This window comes from Eleutherodactylus coqui, chromosome 1 (assembly GCF_035609145.1).
Source record: "Eleutherodactylus coqui strain aEleCoq1 chromosome 1, aEleCoq1.hap1, whole genome shotgun sequence".
Taxonomy (NCBI): Eukaryota; Metazoa; Chordata; class Amphibia; order Anura; family Eleutherodactylidae; genus Eleutherodactylus; species Eleutherodactylus coqui.
Genome location: NC_089837.1, coordinates 441,379,115 through 441,393,362, shown reverse-complemented (window position 1 = coordinate 441,393,362; position 14,248 = coordinate 441,379,115). Strand labels below are relative to the sequence as shown.

Below are 14,248 nucleotides of genomic sequence, written 5' to 3'. Positions count from 1 at the left end.
TCAGGCTTGCATAGCAACTACCAGAGCCAGAAACACCAGTCATATAAAACAGGTGACAAAACTGGAAGAAGTCATGGGCTTTCTGCTGCTCTACTGTGAGGCTTGCCTCCACTTCTCACTATACAGATGCCCCACATTAAAACACCAGTAATAAAGCAAATATTGGCCGGAGAAGGGATCCAATTACTCACATCTGCTGGCCAGACAGTAGGTTGCGAGTCATCAAGTTTGATAGATTTTTCCACTTTTGCATATTTTTCAACCTAAAAAAAAGAGGAAGACAAGAGCCAATTAAGCCATGAATGTAAATGACGGCTGAACTTTCAGAACAATGACTGTCATATGGATACAGACCTGATCTGGGTGTCGAAGAATGTAACAGATTCTTTAGAAATGTTACTTGTTTTATGAAATGAATCATTAAAAGGTCTCTATAGAAATATATATAGAACAGCCATAATATTAAAACTGTGCAGGCTCTGACATTGACTTCACAAGACCTCTGAAGGTGTCTTGTGGTATTTGACAACAGATCCTTAAAGGCTACGGACACCTTTGTACATACAATGTATGTATTTTTGGCTAACAATCATTCTTGCAATAGCATTAAATTTAGAATTTTGCATTGTTTGTCTTCTGCGGTTTCTACATACCACTGTATATACAAACTGCAGTCTAAGTCTCAATATGAGATCTACAAGTGAGGCTGGACTGACTGATCAGTTTCCCTCTGCTCTCTTCTCTCCTGCTCATTAGCAATTTTTTTTTAACCCATTCCCTGCTCATAGTTTTTTTTTACTATTGGAAAACCACTTTAAATATCATATTCATTAAATAGGTCATAAAAATGTAAAGGGGTTTTTCAGGGAACCTTAGGATGGGTCATCAGTAGTTGGTTCGCTTGGGTCTACCATTCAGGACCCTGGACGATTAACTGACTGGGCGCCTGCTGTCAGTGTCATTATGCACAGGAGTCATAGCTCTCATTAAAATCAATGGAGTTGCGCCTGTAGATACAAGCGCCAGCCACTATACCGGGGTCAGAGAGCAGATTCCCCCAGACCCCTATGTATTGCACCGCTGACAGCAGGCAACCAATCAGCTGATCTGGCGAGGTAATAAGAGGCGAACCCCAAACGATCAACAATATATATCCTGAACATGTGTCATCAATAGCATTTTCCTGGAAAATCCCTTGGAGGCTGGTTTCACATAGGTGAGAATCTTGTGCGAGTTTGGTGAGGTTCCCCACTGAAAACAATGGGAAAAACTTCATGATCCTCTAACGAGCCTGAAAGACCTGCCGGAGGATCGGAATTTCACAGAAGTGATGGCAGGCATCTGTGTAAAAACGTGTCCCGCTATTGCGCTCGCCCATGTGTAGTTAGCCTAAAACAGAATACTATCCCCTCCCTCAGCAGCCTGATTTGACAGGCTAGAAATATGCTCAGCAACACTGGTCACTTTTCTCTCCCCACTCATGTGAATAGTTTATGCACATCAGCAAGTGGAGACAAATGCACATTACCAGGTACAGACAATGGGGCGGGTGGAACACACAACTCAATCTAGAATCTGTTACAGTTGATGAATGGCTGCTCCCGGGCATACTTACATCCACTTCAGAGGGTATGGCAAGAGAGCAAGGATTTTGTTTCCACAAGTCAACGTACTGAAAGAGAATATAGCCATTAAAAAAGGTTAGTGATGTCACAGACTGGTCGCTGATGTCATACCTTGTAAAATCAAGTAAAACTCCAATGACTTACGTTTCCAGTTTTGGATATTTTTAGGTCAAACTGCGGCTGTGAAGCTTTTCTTTCCTTCCTCTTATGTAGGTAATCTAGAAGTTTTAGCTGTGGCGGGATTGGACAGTTAGATAACTCTTGCTGTCTGTTGAGAGCTGGCCTGGAGTATCGCTTCAGACACCTGAAATGTAAATCCGTTGTAAGCTATACAGACTGTGGGTGTTGGCTTATTCGGAGTGCATTGTTTATCCTGACTGCAGGAAGTGTAGAAAAATTATTGCTGTCCATATCATTATGCTGTTTTTGCATATCATTATGCTGTCCTGGGACCTGAGGGGGAATAGTGGCTGCAGTTGTTCTGTATCGTCCCTCCGATCTGTTTTTGACCATCCAAGAAGGCCAATGCAATCTTCAGACTAGATTATTCCCCCAGTGCATTGGTAGTGTTAGACTACTAAGTACAATTACAATATCTGCTCTCTGATTGGTCAGAGCTGCTCCGGTGATCAACAACACCAGCCAATCAGGGAGCTTTAGATAGTTAGAGGGCTGAAACCAGCAGATTGGAGGAGTGGCAGGGAAGAACTGCAGGTAATATATCCTCCTCCCCCAGATAGAATTTTGAGCCAAAACAAGAGGGTCACTTCAAGGTGTTAATCCTCTACCTCGGCAAAACAAAAATAAGTGCTCACCGTTTCATGGGACATGTGTTCATCTTCTGTTTGTTGTAGAGCAGGCGGTTTGTAGTGCAAGCAACGGATATTGATGGGTCAAGGCATAGTGGTTCGGCAGTTGCTAGGATAAGCTGGCTCTCCAACAGCAACTTGTCTTCCTAAGTGTGGATACCAATGGGAGTATTTAGTGGCAGAAAAAAAGCTGAAATATTCTGATATGCCTTAGGGGGCCTTCACACAGACGAGAAAATCGTGCGAGATTTGTGTGCTGCAAGATGCACAAATCTCGCACAACTATGAACCCCATTCTTTTGAATGGGGTCATACACATTAGCGATGTTTTCCCACATGGCACCGCGATGCAATACAAGAAACAAATCGCAGCATGTTCTATCTATCTGTGAGATTGCCTATTGTCTTTAATGGGGCCAGCAGCGGCAGCAGCAGCAGCGCCGGCCCGTTGCAAGTAATAAGAGAACTCCACAATCTGGGGATTCCCTTCATCCCTGCAGTGATGTGAGGTTGTTTTCACATGAGAATGCCTCACATCCTTGGGGCATTCACATGGTGGGGAGCGCAATATTGGGGAGTGAATCACAGCCCGATATCACACTTGCCAGTGTGAAGGAGCCCTTAGTATATCGACCATTTTAATTTCATTCTTGTATCGAGGTTTTGAGAAAGCGATCAAATGTTAATGAGGCTTTGCAGGAGGGGCTAACCAGTTAAATGTTTAAGGGAAGCCTATAAAAGAGCCAAAACTGAGGACCGTCTAAGGTTACATATGACCAGGAGTAATCCAACAGAATCAAAAAAGTGATCCGCTGTATAGGAACCTACGACGGCTATACTCGTCAGGTCGTAAGTGTCATAAAGAAATATTAGCCAATTGTAACATCAGATTCGGATCTAGAAGGGGCCATTCATTACCCACTACCCAAGCATTATGTACACAATTTACTTAACCATCTAATGCATAGCCTGTTCGTCAGTCCTCTTGCCCTAAATAGTCAACAACCTCAGTCCATACGTACCAGCTCTCAACCTTGTGGAAGATGCTTTTTCTGTCCACTTGAATGCCTCTACATTGGTCAATCCAGTAGATTGCCATTCATTGGAAACCAGATTTTGGAAAGGCTATTCAGTCACTTCTATGAATTGTACAACTATTGATAAGGCTCTTGCTTTGTAATATAGCACTGCCATAGTCACCTAACAGGGTAGGCTACTGAGGCCCTGTGACAGGAGGGCGTTGTACATACTAGTATGCCTTAGGAGTCGCTCTACACAAATAGACGCATACACTATGATCTAGTAATGAAATGTATGCTTGCTCTAGAAAACATTCAAAATAATAGATTATATTGCCCTAATTATGGGGACCCATCTAGGTGTCTGTGGGAAGCATCAGAATTACCCCACGGGCTTCAGCTACATTGAATTGTTCTGCTTGAGTAACAGTTAAGATTGGAAGTACATACTACAGAATACCCTCAGCAGTTGCTATGTTGGGGTCTGTGCCAACCGCAGCGCCACTGGTACATACGGACATCATTGTTAGCCACAGGTATATGTTGGAGGGTGTCTACTGATATTTGGGGGAAAAAAATCTATGTATTAGTGTAACATGTTCTCTCCCTTTAACTCAATATAGGAAGTTCATCTATGGATTCAACATCTTGAATACCCATTCAGTAACCCATGGCGCTCCTTTGATGGTGAGCATTGTAGAATCCCTTTTCACAGCGCTGAGACCACAAGAAAGTTTTTTTTAATTGTGGACTTCGGCAAACTGGGCATGCTCTATAAATCATAGTATCTTGCTGACTTGCAGCCCTAAGTATGAGCTTTTATGGACTGAGCATGAACCACAAAATATCAAAGCCCTAGAAGGGACACACTGAGCATGCTGGGAAAGACCAAACTGCCAATCACTGAGCTGAATACATCATCACACATCGGGAAAGCGCATTTATGAGGGAGGCACTCTGTATGATTGGCTTAACCACTTAAGGACCAGGCTGTTTTGTACCTTGAGGACCAGACACTTTTTAGGTATTTTACCCATGTGTTGGTTTTACTGCCCTATTATTTTTCCTTCAGCTATCAAAATTATTTTTGCTGTGTTTTTTTATCCGTGACATATAGGGGTTTATTTTTAATATCTTTTTTACTGACTTTTCCCCCGTTTTAATGGGGGTAAAAGACTTTAAAAAATATATATTTTTTTTAATTAGTATATTTACGCAAAAATACGGGAACAGGTTCCTCATTTTGTTTCGGGTCCTTTGATATGTAATATATATGGTTTTCGATTACAGGGCGCATACGGCCACGTTATTTGGTTGGCGTTGGCTTTGGGTGATTTTATTTCTTATGTATATATTTTTATTTTATTTTACTTATTTATGTAACTATTTTTTTCACTATCTATGCCCCCCATAACGTCGTATAAGACCCACGGTGGACTTTCACATGTTTTTTTTTATTTGACACTTTCCCACTGTAGCTGAGGCATCCATAGGAGCTCCAGTTACAGGGAAAACATCCTCCTGTAGTGACAATAGTCACTGGCAGAGCTGGTCAGGGTTTGCTGAGACCCTGTAGCTCTGCTGTAGCAGGGGATCCCGTTGGTCATGTGAGTGCCGGCTCGTATAGTAGAATTTATACTTCCAAATTCACTTTTTACTAGAGAAAGGAGAAGGCATAAAGGGTTAAAAACCCCTCCTGTCTTCTCCTCCGGGTTATCAGCTATGACTAACAGCTGACAACCAACATGCTTTTGATTGATTGCAGAAGCAGGTGGATTTAATCACCCCCCTCCCCCCGCGTTGTATTTTTAATTATCGGCTGGGATTAAAGCCCAGGACCAAGCGCCGTATATTTACGGTGCTTGGTCCTTAATTGGTTAAGGACTCGTCGTGCATCATTAGTTTTCTCTCCATTGGCCTTCAGTATGGACTCTCTCACTGGTCAGTCAAATGGTAGAATCCCTCCCTCTTGTTATATAACAGCTGTCATTAGTGGGTGAGCCTCTAGTAAACCCAGATTCTTGAGGACGCCACTATATTGGCGTAAAATGTTGGAGGGGGGATTTCTTTTAACTGCCTAAATAATATCACCAAGTTTGCATATTTCAGAATCATTAGTCTGCAGCAGTGGCCCTCTTGACATCTTATATAGTTAACTATAGAGGCAGAAACATTTACCTGCGTCCATTTGTGATTGTCGCTGGTGATGGCGTGTATATCAGAGACTAGAGTCTGAGGAGAAAAGAAAAAAAGAACAGGTTCACATTAGCAAGTGAGGTTCCCAATTGTAGCCGTTTGCACATTTTTCTGTACGCTACTATCCAGGTCAACATTTCCAAAATGCATTATATTTTGTTGATGCATTCTACAAAAAGAACACCTAATAGGATCTTCCTGTCAAGTGACAACGCATCATCCTGTAAGTGGCTAATTATTATCCAGTTCCAGTGATTATCCAGTTCCTCAAACAAAATGTGTGTGGTATTGCAGCTCAGCTCTATTGAAGGTAAAGGGTTGTCCATGACTTTCAATGTTCATGGCTTATACTCCGGATAGGTCAACAGATGATTGGCGGGAGTCCATTGTTTAAGATCCCCGCCAATAAGCTGTTCAACAGGCCGCTGTCAGGGCAGACAGCGCTGGAAGCAAATAGTGCTGTCTATATTGCAGTGGCCCAAGTTGGTACTGCAGGAATAGTTCCCATTAATTTGAGTGGGTCAAGCCTTCCATTAATGGGATATTGTTAGGTATAGTTCGATCTTTAAACACAAGCAGAACATAATAAGGCTATAAATTCATATAATTGATCCCTTTCTCCCCTTGTATACCATAACCGCTCTCCCAAGCTATAAATCAGACATTGCTCATTCCTCAGCAGCGGCACACGGCCTTCTAATCCCTACCAAAAATCTAAAGTTCAAACTAGGGAAATACATTCGTGGCACCATCCATCATTGACTGCACTGAAATATATATGTTATATAGATTACATTCCAAGATGCGATAAGTTATAGACTAATATATGGCTGCAGCGACCAGTGATGAATAAAATCTGCTTGTGTTCATACTGGTCTCCTAGAACTTCCCGCCTGAAGAGTCACACAGGAAATGGATTACAGCTCTTCTGTTTCTAATAAACGTACAGAGAACTGCTGATTAGGTTTTCCAAGCGACAGAAGCAAAACGAGAAGAGAAGAAGAAATGTTTTTTTATTATTATTTAATAAAAGTCTATTTAAGCTGAGTAAATTACTGGTGTAAAAAAGTCACACATTTTTGAGCTGCAGTTAACGGCATTTAGAAATACGCTTTATAGCAGCCTCATGGGGCATACACACAAAAGACAGAACTCAACTGATTGACTTCTATAGGAGAGTGTTGTGGGCATGCTCTGTGACCTATGCAAAGGTCACTGACAGGGAGGGGAGGAGGTGTGCTGTGTTTATCACCTATTGAGAATGGCGGATCCTGTGTTATCTAACTATAGGCGTTACCTTTTAATGTAATTCTGCCTGTGATGATAATGAGATGAGTGTTGAAAAGTTCTGGGGTTGGAGGTTTGGGCAGAAAAGTTTTAAATAAGGTTCAATGCTTATAAATGTAAGGTTCTGCACAAGGGCAGAGGAAATACATGTCACGGTTACATACTAAATGGGAAACCATATGGGAAACACTGACATGAAAAAGGACTTGGGGGGGGTTTAGTTAGCTGTGAACTTAACTGGAGCAACCAGTGTCAGGCATCTGCTGCTAAGGCAAATAGGATCATGGGGTGCATCAAAAGAGATCTAGGGACACATGATGAGAACATGCTTCTTCCTCTTTACAAGTCACTGGTCAGACCACACATGGAATATTGTGGACAGTCTTGGGCAACGGGTACTCAAGAAGGACATATCAAAGCTTAAGTGGGTACAAAGGCAGGCAACTAAGTTAATAATGAAATGAGCAAACTACAATACCCAGAGAGGTTATCAAAATTGGGGTTATTTAGGTTAGAAAAAAGACGTCTGACGGGCAACCTAATAACTATGTATAAATATATCAGGAGACAATACAGAGATCTCTCCCATTATCTATTTATACCCAGCACTGTGACTGTAACAAGGGGGCATCCTCTATGTCTAGATGAAAGAAGGTTTCTACACCAACATAGAAGGGGGTTCTTTACTGTAAGAGCAGTGAGACTGTGGAACTCTCTGCTTGAGGACATCGTGATGGCGAATTCAATAAAAGAGTTTAACAGGGGCTTGGACGTAATTCTTGAGCATTACAATACTTCATGTTATATCACTAATTACTTCAGAAGGATCTATGATCCAGGGATTATTCTGATTGTCAGACTTGGAGTCCCTTAAAGGAGAAAAATTGGCTTCTACTTCATTGTTTTTTTTTTGCCTTCCTCTGGATCCACATTGCGGGGTAATTGGCTGAACTGGATGGACATATGTCCTTTTTTAAGCCCAACATACTATGTTACTCACCTGCATGGTTGGCCTCAGTAGAACATGTCTCGTTTGATAGGTTGGCGATTTCAAGTTGCCAGATTGTCTGTAGTCACGTATTTCAGTTATTACACACCCGCAGTGGAAAATATTTACCTGCGCAAACATTTTTCTTGGTTAAGTTTTCTGTACATTAATAAATTTAAAATATCATCAGACAGCATTGCATAATTTGTATATAATACCCCGATATATTGTAAAATAAACATCTTAAGGAAAAAAGCCTGTTTAAGGCCAGGTTTAGACCAGTATATTATAATACATGCGTAATAGGGATTCATAATGCGGCCGTGCTACAGATGACATTACAACCGTATGTCATCAGGATTTGCCTCTGTATTGGTTTTATTTTCTTTTTCCAATAGAAAATACTACCAGTATGGATGCAAAAACGGATTAAAAAGGAGTCATGCTGCGTTTTTAAGAGTTTGTTCACAAACAAAAAGATATAAACCCATTAAAAAAACTATGATTCTGCATTATGGATTTCAGTATTTCATGGAAAGTGAAACAAATGACCAACAGTTTTCAAGAGTCTGTTGGACTGTTTTGCACAACAGGCTTTATTCCTAGTGTATAAATACATTTGGGCAAAAAGCGTGTTTCTTATATTAATATATCAACTTTACAAAAATAGTGAGCTGGGATGGGGGACCCTACTGTACTTGTTGCTCAGGGTTTCACTTTCTAAACTCGCCCTAATAGAAAAAAATAGGAAAAAGAAAAAAAGACATACTATTTGGGGAACTTTGGATATACATATTAACTCATACGTCAAACGTCTATGGCGGCAGTAATCACAAACTATAACCAAAAAGAAGTCAAGGGATTAAAAACCTGAGCCTTTTCTAGCAGGTCGACTAAAATCGGTGGCAATTCCTCTGCATCAATGTATTCCAACAGTTCTCCTTCTTCATACGGCAGCTTGATGGTTTCTGAATCTGCATGTAATTAAATACGCAGTTTGATTAAATGGAGAAAAATCATTTAAAAATACAATTCTACTATCAAGCAATACTGTCCAACAAGTTTGTATAGTTATTAGCCATTAGCCCAGATACCTGAGCCGTTCTTGCCTCGAAGCATCAGAGAGTAGCCTTCATTTCCAGGGTAGAGATTGACCACTAAGCAGGACAGGGACTCCTGCATTACAAGCTTCTCTAGAAGATTCACATTTCGTCTTAATTTCTGTAGCAAAATAACAGAGAGAAGAGAAAAATGAACGTCTACCACAGAGAAATCTATTATTTCATCTACAGCCGGGGAGATCTACTAATTCAGACAGGATAAAACTAATCCAGACATGAAGAAAAATGCACCAAAGGTATCAGTGTGGCCTCCTGCTAGACACTTCTCATTCTTATACCACCTCCTCGTTAGCATTCTTTACATCAGTCTTTCGAGTAAAAAGAAGGTCACACTTGTTTGTTAATAAATCTGACACATCTTACAAGTCCTCTTATCTACGTCCCTTTTTCTTGACACTTTTCAAAATAAGGAAGGTGAAAAGGGTACTTGAAAAAAACTGAATAAATTTGGCTCAAGCCACTTTTTTGAAGCACTTTGTGCAAGACGTGTGCACATTTTGCTTAGTAGATCTATCTCCCAATGGTATTCTTTCAAATTACACTTTGCCTCTGCAATTTCAAAAACAGTGGTTTTCAGAACACCCACAGAGCCAACAGCAGAAAAATTGGATCCCTTATTAATTTCAGCCCTAAAACGACAGTGCGGTACACTTACACTAAAAGATGATCACTCAAATCACTCAAACGACAGTCTGAGTGACAGTTTTGAGCGATCATCTTTGCATAGTCTATAGTAGCTAATTAGCTATTAAAGAGCTATGTAGGCGGAGTGGAACACCGCTGCTATCCCTCGGTGAACAATACAGCTGTTTTGCATAAGCAAACAGCTGCATTGTTCTCCGCCCTTACAGCTCGCGTTCCGCTGTGAACTACCAAAAGAATCTTATCAGCACTGCGGACTGTAATAACAGCCTGCACCGCTAATAACAGTTCATCGCTCAATTCTAGAATTGAGCAAGGAACAAAACGTGCACGAAAACTGCACAATGTCCGTGCATTTATACGCAGTGGTTATTGCTCAAAAGATGGCTTTGAGTGAATTTTGAGCGAGAATCGTTGTGTCTAAATGGGCCTTAACTATTTGTAATGTAGAAGACATGTGGGACATGAGACAGAGGCGCTTAAAGGGGCTTCCAGGACTTTTTAAACATTTTTTTCTATTGATGACCTGTCCCTACCGATCAGCTGATTACCAGCACTGCTGTCACTATGGAAAGTGCAGGAAGCACATTGCGCTGCCCATAGCGCATCAGCCACATTTGCTATTGCAGGCGCAACTCCCATTGAATTGAATACCTAAAATACTAACTCGGGCCGCTGCGCTACGTGCTTCCACCACTTTCCATAGTGACATGCAGCAATGTCCCAGCGGTTGGAAGTCCAATGATCAGACATTTATCCTCAATCCCCAAATAAGGAAAGAAAAACCTTCTAATTCCTACAGGGTACATAAAGCACCCAGAAGAAGCCAAAAGAGTAGCATATATTTTGATGAGGGCTCCGCATAGCAGATCAAAATGCTCCCGCACTTAAAGGGAATTGTTCATGTTGAACATACTTGTATCTTAGTCATTTAACTCCCTGCTCATTTTGGATTAAGGAGTCTAGTAGGCGGTCCTATAAGCGACTAATAGATATCACTCTATGCACAGTCATACAGGGACGGTTGTCAATCACTCATTAGGACCACCCACAGGACTCCTAACTCCAGTATCTTTTCCCACTAAACTATATATCGATCTGTTCCACTGATCTTGGGAATACCCCTTTAAGGAAAGTATTTTAGGTTCTGTTCACATTAAATCATGGCTTCTGTTCTTTAGAGCCATGACAGCTTTCCCAAATCCATCTTGAAATGTCTCATTGACTTAATTGGTCCCTTGTTTTTGGTGACTATTTGCCTTCCAAAAGCATTAAAAACCATTGAAGTGGAGGAAAGGGGGAAGAGACAGGTATTTAATCTCAAGAAATGACAAAAAAATAACTGTGCAAGTTCTACATTTCATAAAGGCCAGAACATGAACTTCGTATAAGAAGAAGGAAAAAAAAGTGAGTCAGGGACCACCCGCTGCTCTGTGGAGCCATGAGGTCACTGCCTGCCTGCCTGTCCGGCTAATCTGCTCCATATGTGCGTCTATTAGTACCTGGGAGATAATAAAATACATTCTAGAAATCTTAAACGGACAGGGGTAATGTCTTCCAGCAGGACGGGCGAAGCAGAGGTTAACCTGAGACTGAAAGGAGATGAACCCGTATTTAATGGCAGCAGTAGAGGGAAGCGCAACTGGCCAGAAATGTGTCCAATCTAATGCACAGGAGAAAAAGATCGCATTCAACTTCGACACAACTTCTAGTCCAAAGACAACAGCGGCACTTTGCAGCACTTGTGATAATAAAGCACAAACACTTTCACAAAGGCTTTATGAAGTTTCCAAAAAAGTGTCTTGTATTCTGGAGCCGTTACATTAAAGTCCACAATAACCCTTCGCTTACCTTCACTTCCGGTTCCTTTTCACATTCTTCTATATACAGGTCATATAGCTTATGGAACACTGATTTCCTAGAGAAAACAATAAAGATGTAATGTATAGAGATTGGTTTTACAAAACTGCACTCTGTAAAGAGTATTAATTCGGCCGTGTTCACATAGCGACTGCAGTATATGTCGGAGGCCTATATAAGGAGGATTTTCCGACATACGCCGTTTTATAGGCATCCAATTCTCATAGGCTCCTATTGTGTTGTATATACCACATTTACTGGATGTCTCTGGATAGAATAGTACAGTAAACTACCCTAATCTTTCCTGTAAGAGGAAAATAGGTACACTGATGTATGCTGACCTAGTGAAAGCCAAAGGGAAGCTCTATTGGCCTTTTTCGGGCAATGGGAACTTATGGCTACTCTTCATCTTATAAACTGGGAGAGCCCAAACGTACACTGGAAACACAGTCCAGTTACAGCCTAAATTGGAACTTGCATTATATGCCGTATTTTTCACTTTATAAGATGCACTTTTTCCGTCCAAAGTGGGGATCGGAGGGGGGAGTCAGTGTGTCCTATAGAGCAAATGTGCCAAAATTCAGATCCAGATCCAAAAAGGATTGTACGTCCTTATCACACAGCTGCCAGCCGGGTCCGATCTACAGCAGGGGAGGAGAGCCGTCTGTCCGTACAGCCAATTAGTGGGGCAGGGGAGTAGTAGCAGTTCCCTTTGGGTGCTCACTAATCAGCTGTGCGATTAGGATTGCATGCCTGCCCCATAACAGGGGAGGAGAGCCGCCTGTACGTATGGGTGATTAGTGAGCACCCAGAAGGAACTGCTGCTGCTCCCCCAATCAGCTGTAGGTACGGGCAGCTCTGCTACCCTCCTTATCACACAGCTGCCGGCTCCATAGCAGAGTGCCTAGTTGTGCACAAATGTATACCCTGTACCTCACCATAATGAGACATGCCATGCAGGGTTCCTGAAAAGGTAAGTGGCAACTAATGGAATCATGATTACATTGTCACTCAACTCTTCCAGGATGCTGAATGCCAACTGCAGAGTTATGCAAACATTTATACCACATACATCGCTATACTGTAACTAGTCAAACATGGCATTCAGGGCTCCGGGAAAGCTGGGTGACAAGTAATAAGATCACCATTACATGTACACTCAGCTGTCCCTGGATCCTGAATAGCAGGTTGACCTAGTGGAATATACTTCATTCCGAGGTGGTACTACTGCTCTTTATTCTTCCCTCACTGCCTGGCCTGCGTGAGTTCAAAATATTTTTTTCCTATTTTTCTCCTCTAAAACCAAGGTGCATCTTATCATCAGGTGCGTCTTATAGAGCAAAAAATACGGTATCTCAGAAATGCATTGTGGTACATGTTTGACATCCAACATAATTGATAGGCCACTAAAATAAAACTGCAAGTTAATGGATACTAGTAAATGTATTTTTTCAGAAGCTGCGGAGCCAAAGTTTGGAGATGACTGGCTTAAAGGGAATGTAGTAGCAAAAAATGACCTATTGTTTAAATCAAGTTTTTAACTTAAAGGGGTTGTACCAAGATAAACTTTTATAATCTATAGCCTTATGGTCCAATTAGGCAGAACAAGCTGTTGGGCAAACGAAGCCCTGCAGCTCATCCCAGTGATGCTCGCTCCTGTGCTATTACACAGGAGCGAGTATCGCTGGCATCGTTTACATTGCTGCCGGCATGGAGGCGTAGAGCGCCAGGGAGCGTTCTCCACCTGGCCTGCTTCTATTCAGAGTAAGCAGACAGTCATTCAGAAGTGAATGGATGCTGTTTATACTGAACAATTTTTGTTCAGTTGCTGCAGGCTTTTCACAGTACGGGAGCTATGGAATTTCAACGATAATCGTCCCGTGTAAAAGGGCCATCACTATGCGAATGGAAGGCTTAGTGTTTATCCTTCATTCTGTGCAGGCATAAAAATCAAACGACAATCAGTCCATGTAAATAGGCAGTCATTCATCTGTGAATGACTCCCTGTTAACTGTAAATGGAGGTGGGTGGGTTGGAAGAGATCTCTGGCTGCTCCACCTCCATTCACTAAAAGATTATCGCTCCTGTGTCAAAGCACAGTAGCAATAATCACTAGGATAACTGTTGGGTAACAACTGTTCTAAAAGGACCCTTGGCCATATTTCTAACATGCAATCCAAACGCCCCAGTCTAAAAAGCCCTAACTAGTCCAGGTATTTCATGTGTTTTATCTTTAGCACACCTGATGCAACTAATGAAGCCTCTGATTACTTGCACCAACTGTGCTTGATTGAGGAGTTGTACCTTATTTGCAAATGTGTGCTCTTACGAGGGATTTTGTTCTGAAGGTGGACTGCAGTAGTCATTAAAAGTGACATTTTGTGTTGAACTTGGAGAACCACTTTTTATATTAGTTGTGTTGAGCTGCTTAAATATTTCTTATTCAACTGCAAAAATAAAACAGCTGTAAGTTTGTAAATTTGTCCAGTACACCTCATTTGCGATGAGGGTTGATTGCAGTTGTAGTTGTAAGTAACTCTATTTGAGGCTTCTTTCCTATGTGGCCAAATGTGCAGTGTCAGTTCTGCGGTGTCACCGGCGTGCCAATGTGCCCGGTGACATGTGTTCCTGTGTGCTCACCTGGCCCTACACTAGCTTCTTACTCACACACATCTACTGGCACTCAGCGCTTGCTTCCTTG

The 14,248-nt window shown here is 41.7% G+C and overlaps 1 protein-coding gene across 2 annotated transcripts in view; it reads right to left on the bottom strand.

Moving 5' to 3' along the window:
- The window catches only part of SUPT20H (SPT20 homolog, SAGA complex component), a 63,206-nt gene that overhangs the window by 27,535 nt on the left and 21,423 nt on the right, over positions 1 to 14,248 (bottom strand). For both annotated transcript variants that reach the window (XM_066582608.1, XM_066582618.1), the window contains exons 5-13: positions 11,539 to 11,605; positions 9,019 to 9,145; positions 8,795 to 8,898; positions 7,937 to 8,053; positions 5,632 to 5,685; positions 2,441 to 2,580; positions 1,770 to 1,929; positions 1,616 to 1,672; positions 192 to 263 (exon numbers count right to left, since the gene is read on the bottom strand). In XM_066582608.1, coding sequence (XP_066438705.1) covers positions 192 to 263; positions 1,616 to 1,672; positions 1,770 to 1,929; positions 2,441 to 2,580; positions 5,632 to 5,685; positions 7,937 to 8,053; positions 8,795 to 8,898; positions 9,019 to 9,145; positions 11,539 to 11,605 — 898 coding nt within the window. The remainder of the gene's footprint in view (positions 1 to 191; positions 264 to 1,615; positions 1,673 to 1,769; positions 1,930 to 2,440; positions 2,581 to 5,631; positions 5,686 to 7,936; positions 8,054 to 8,794; positions 8,899 to 9,018; positions 9,146 to 11,538; positions 11,606 to 14,248) is intronic.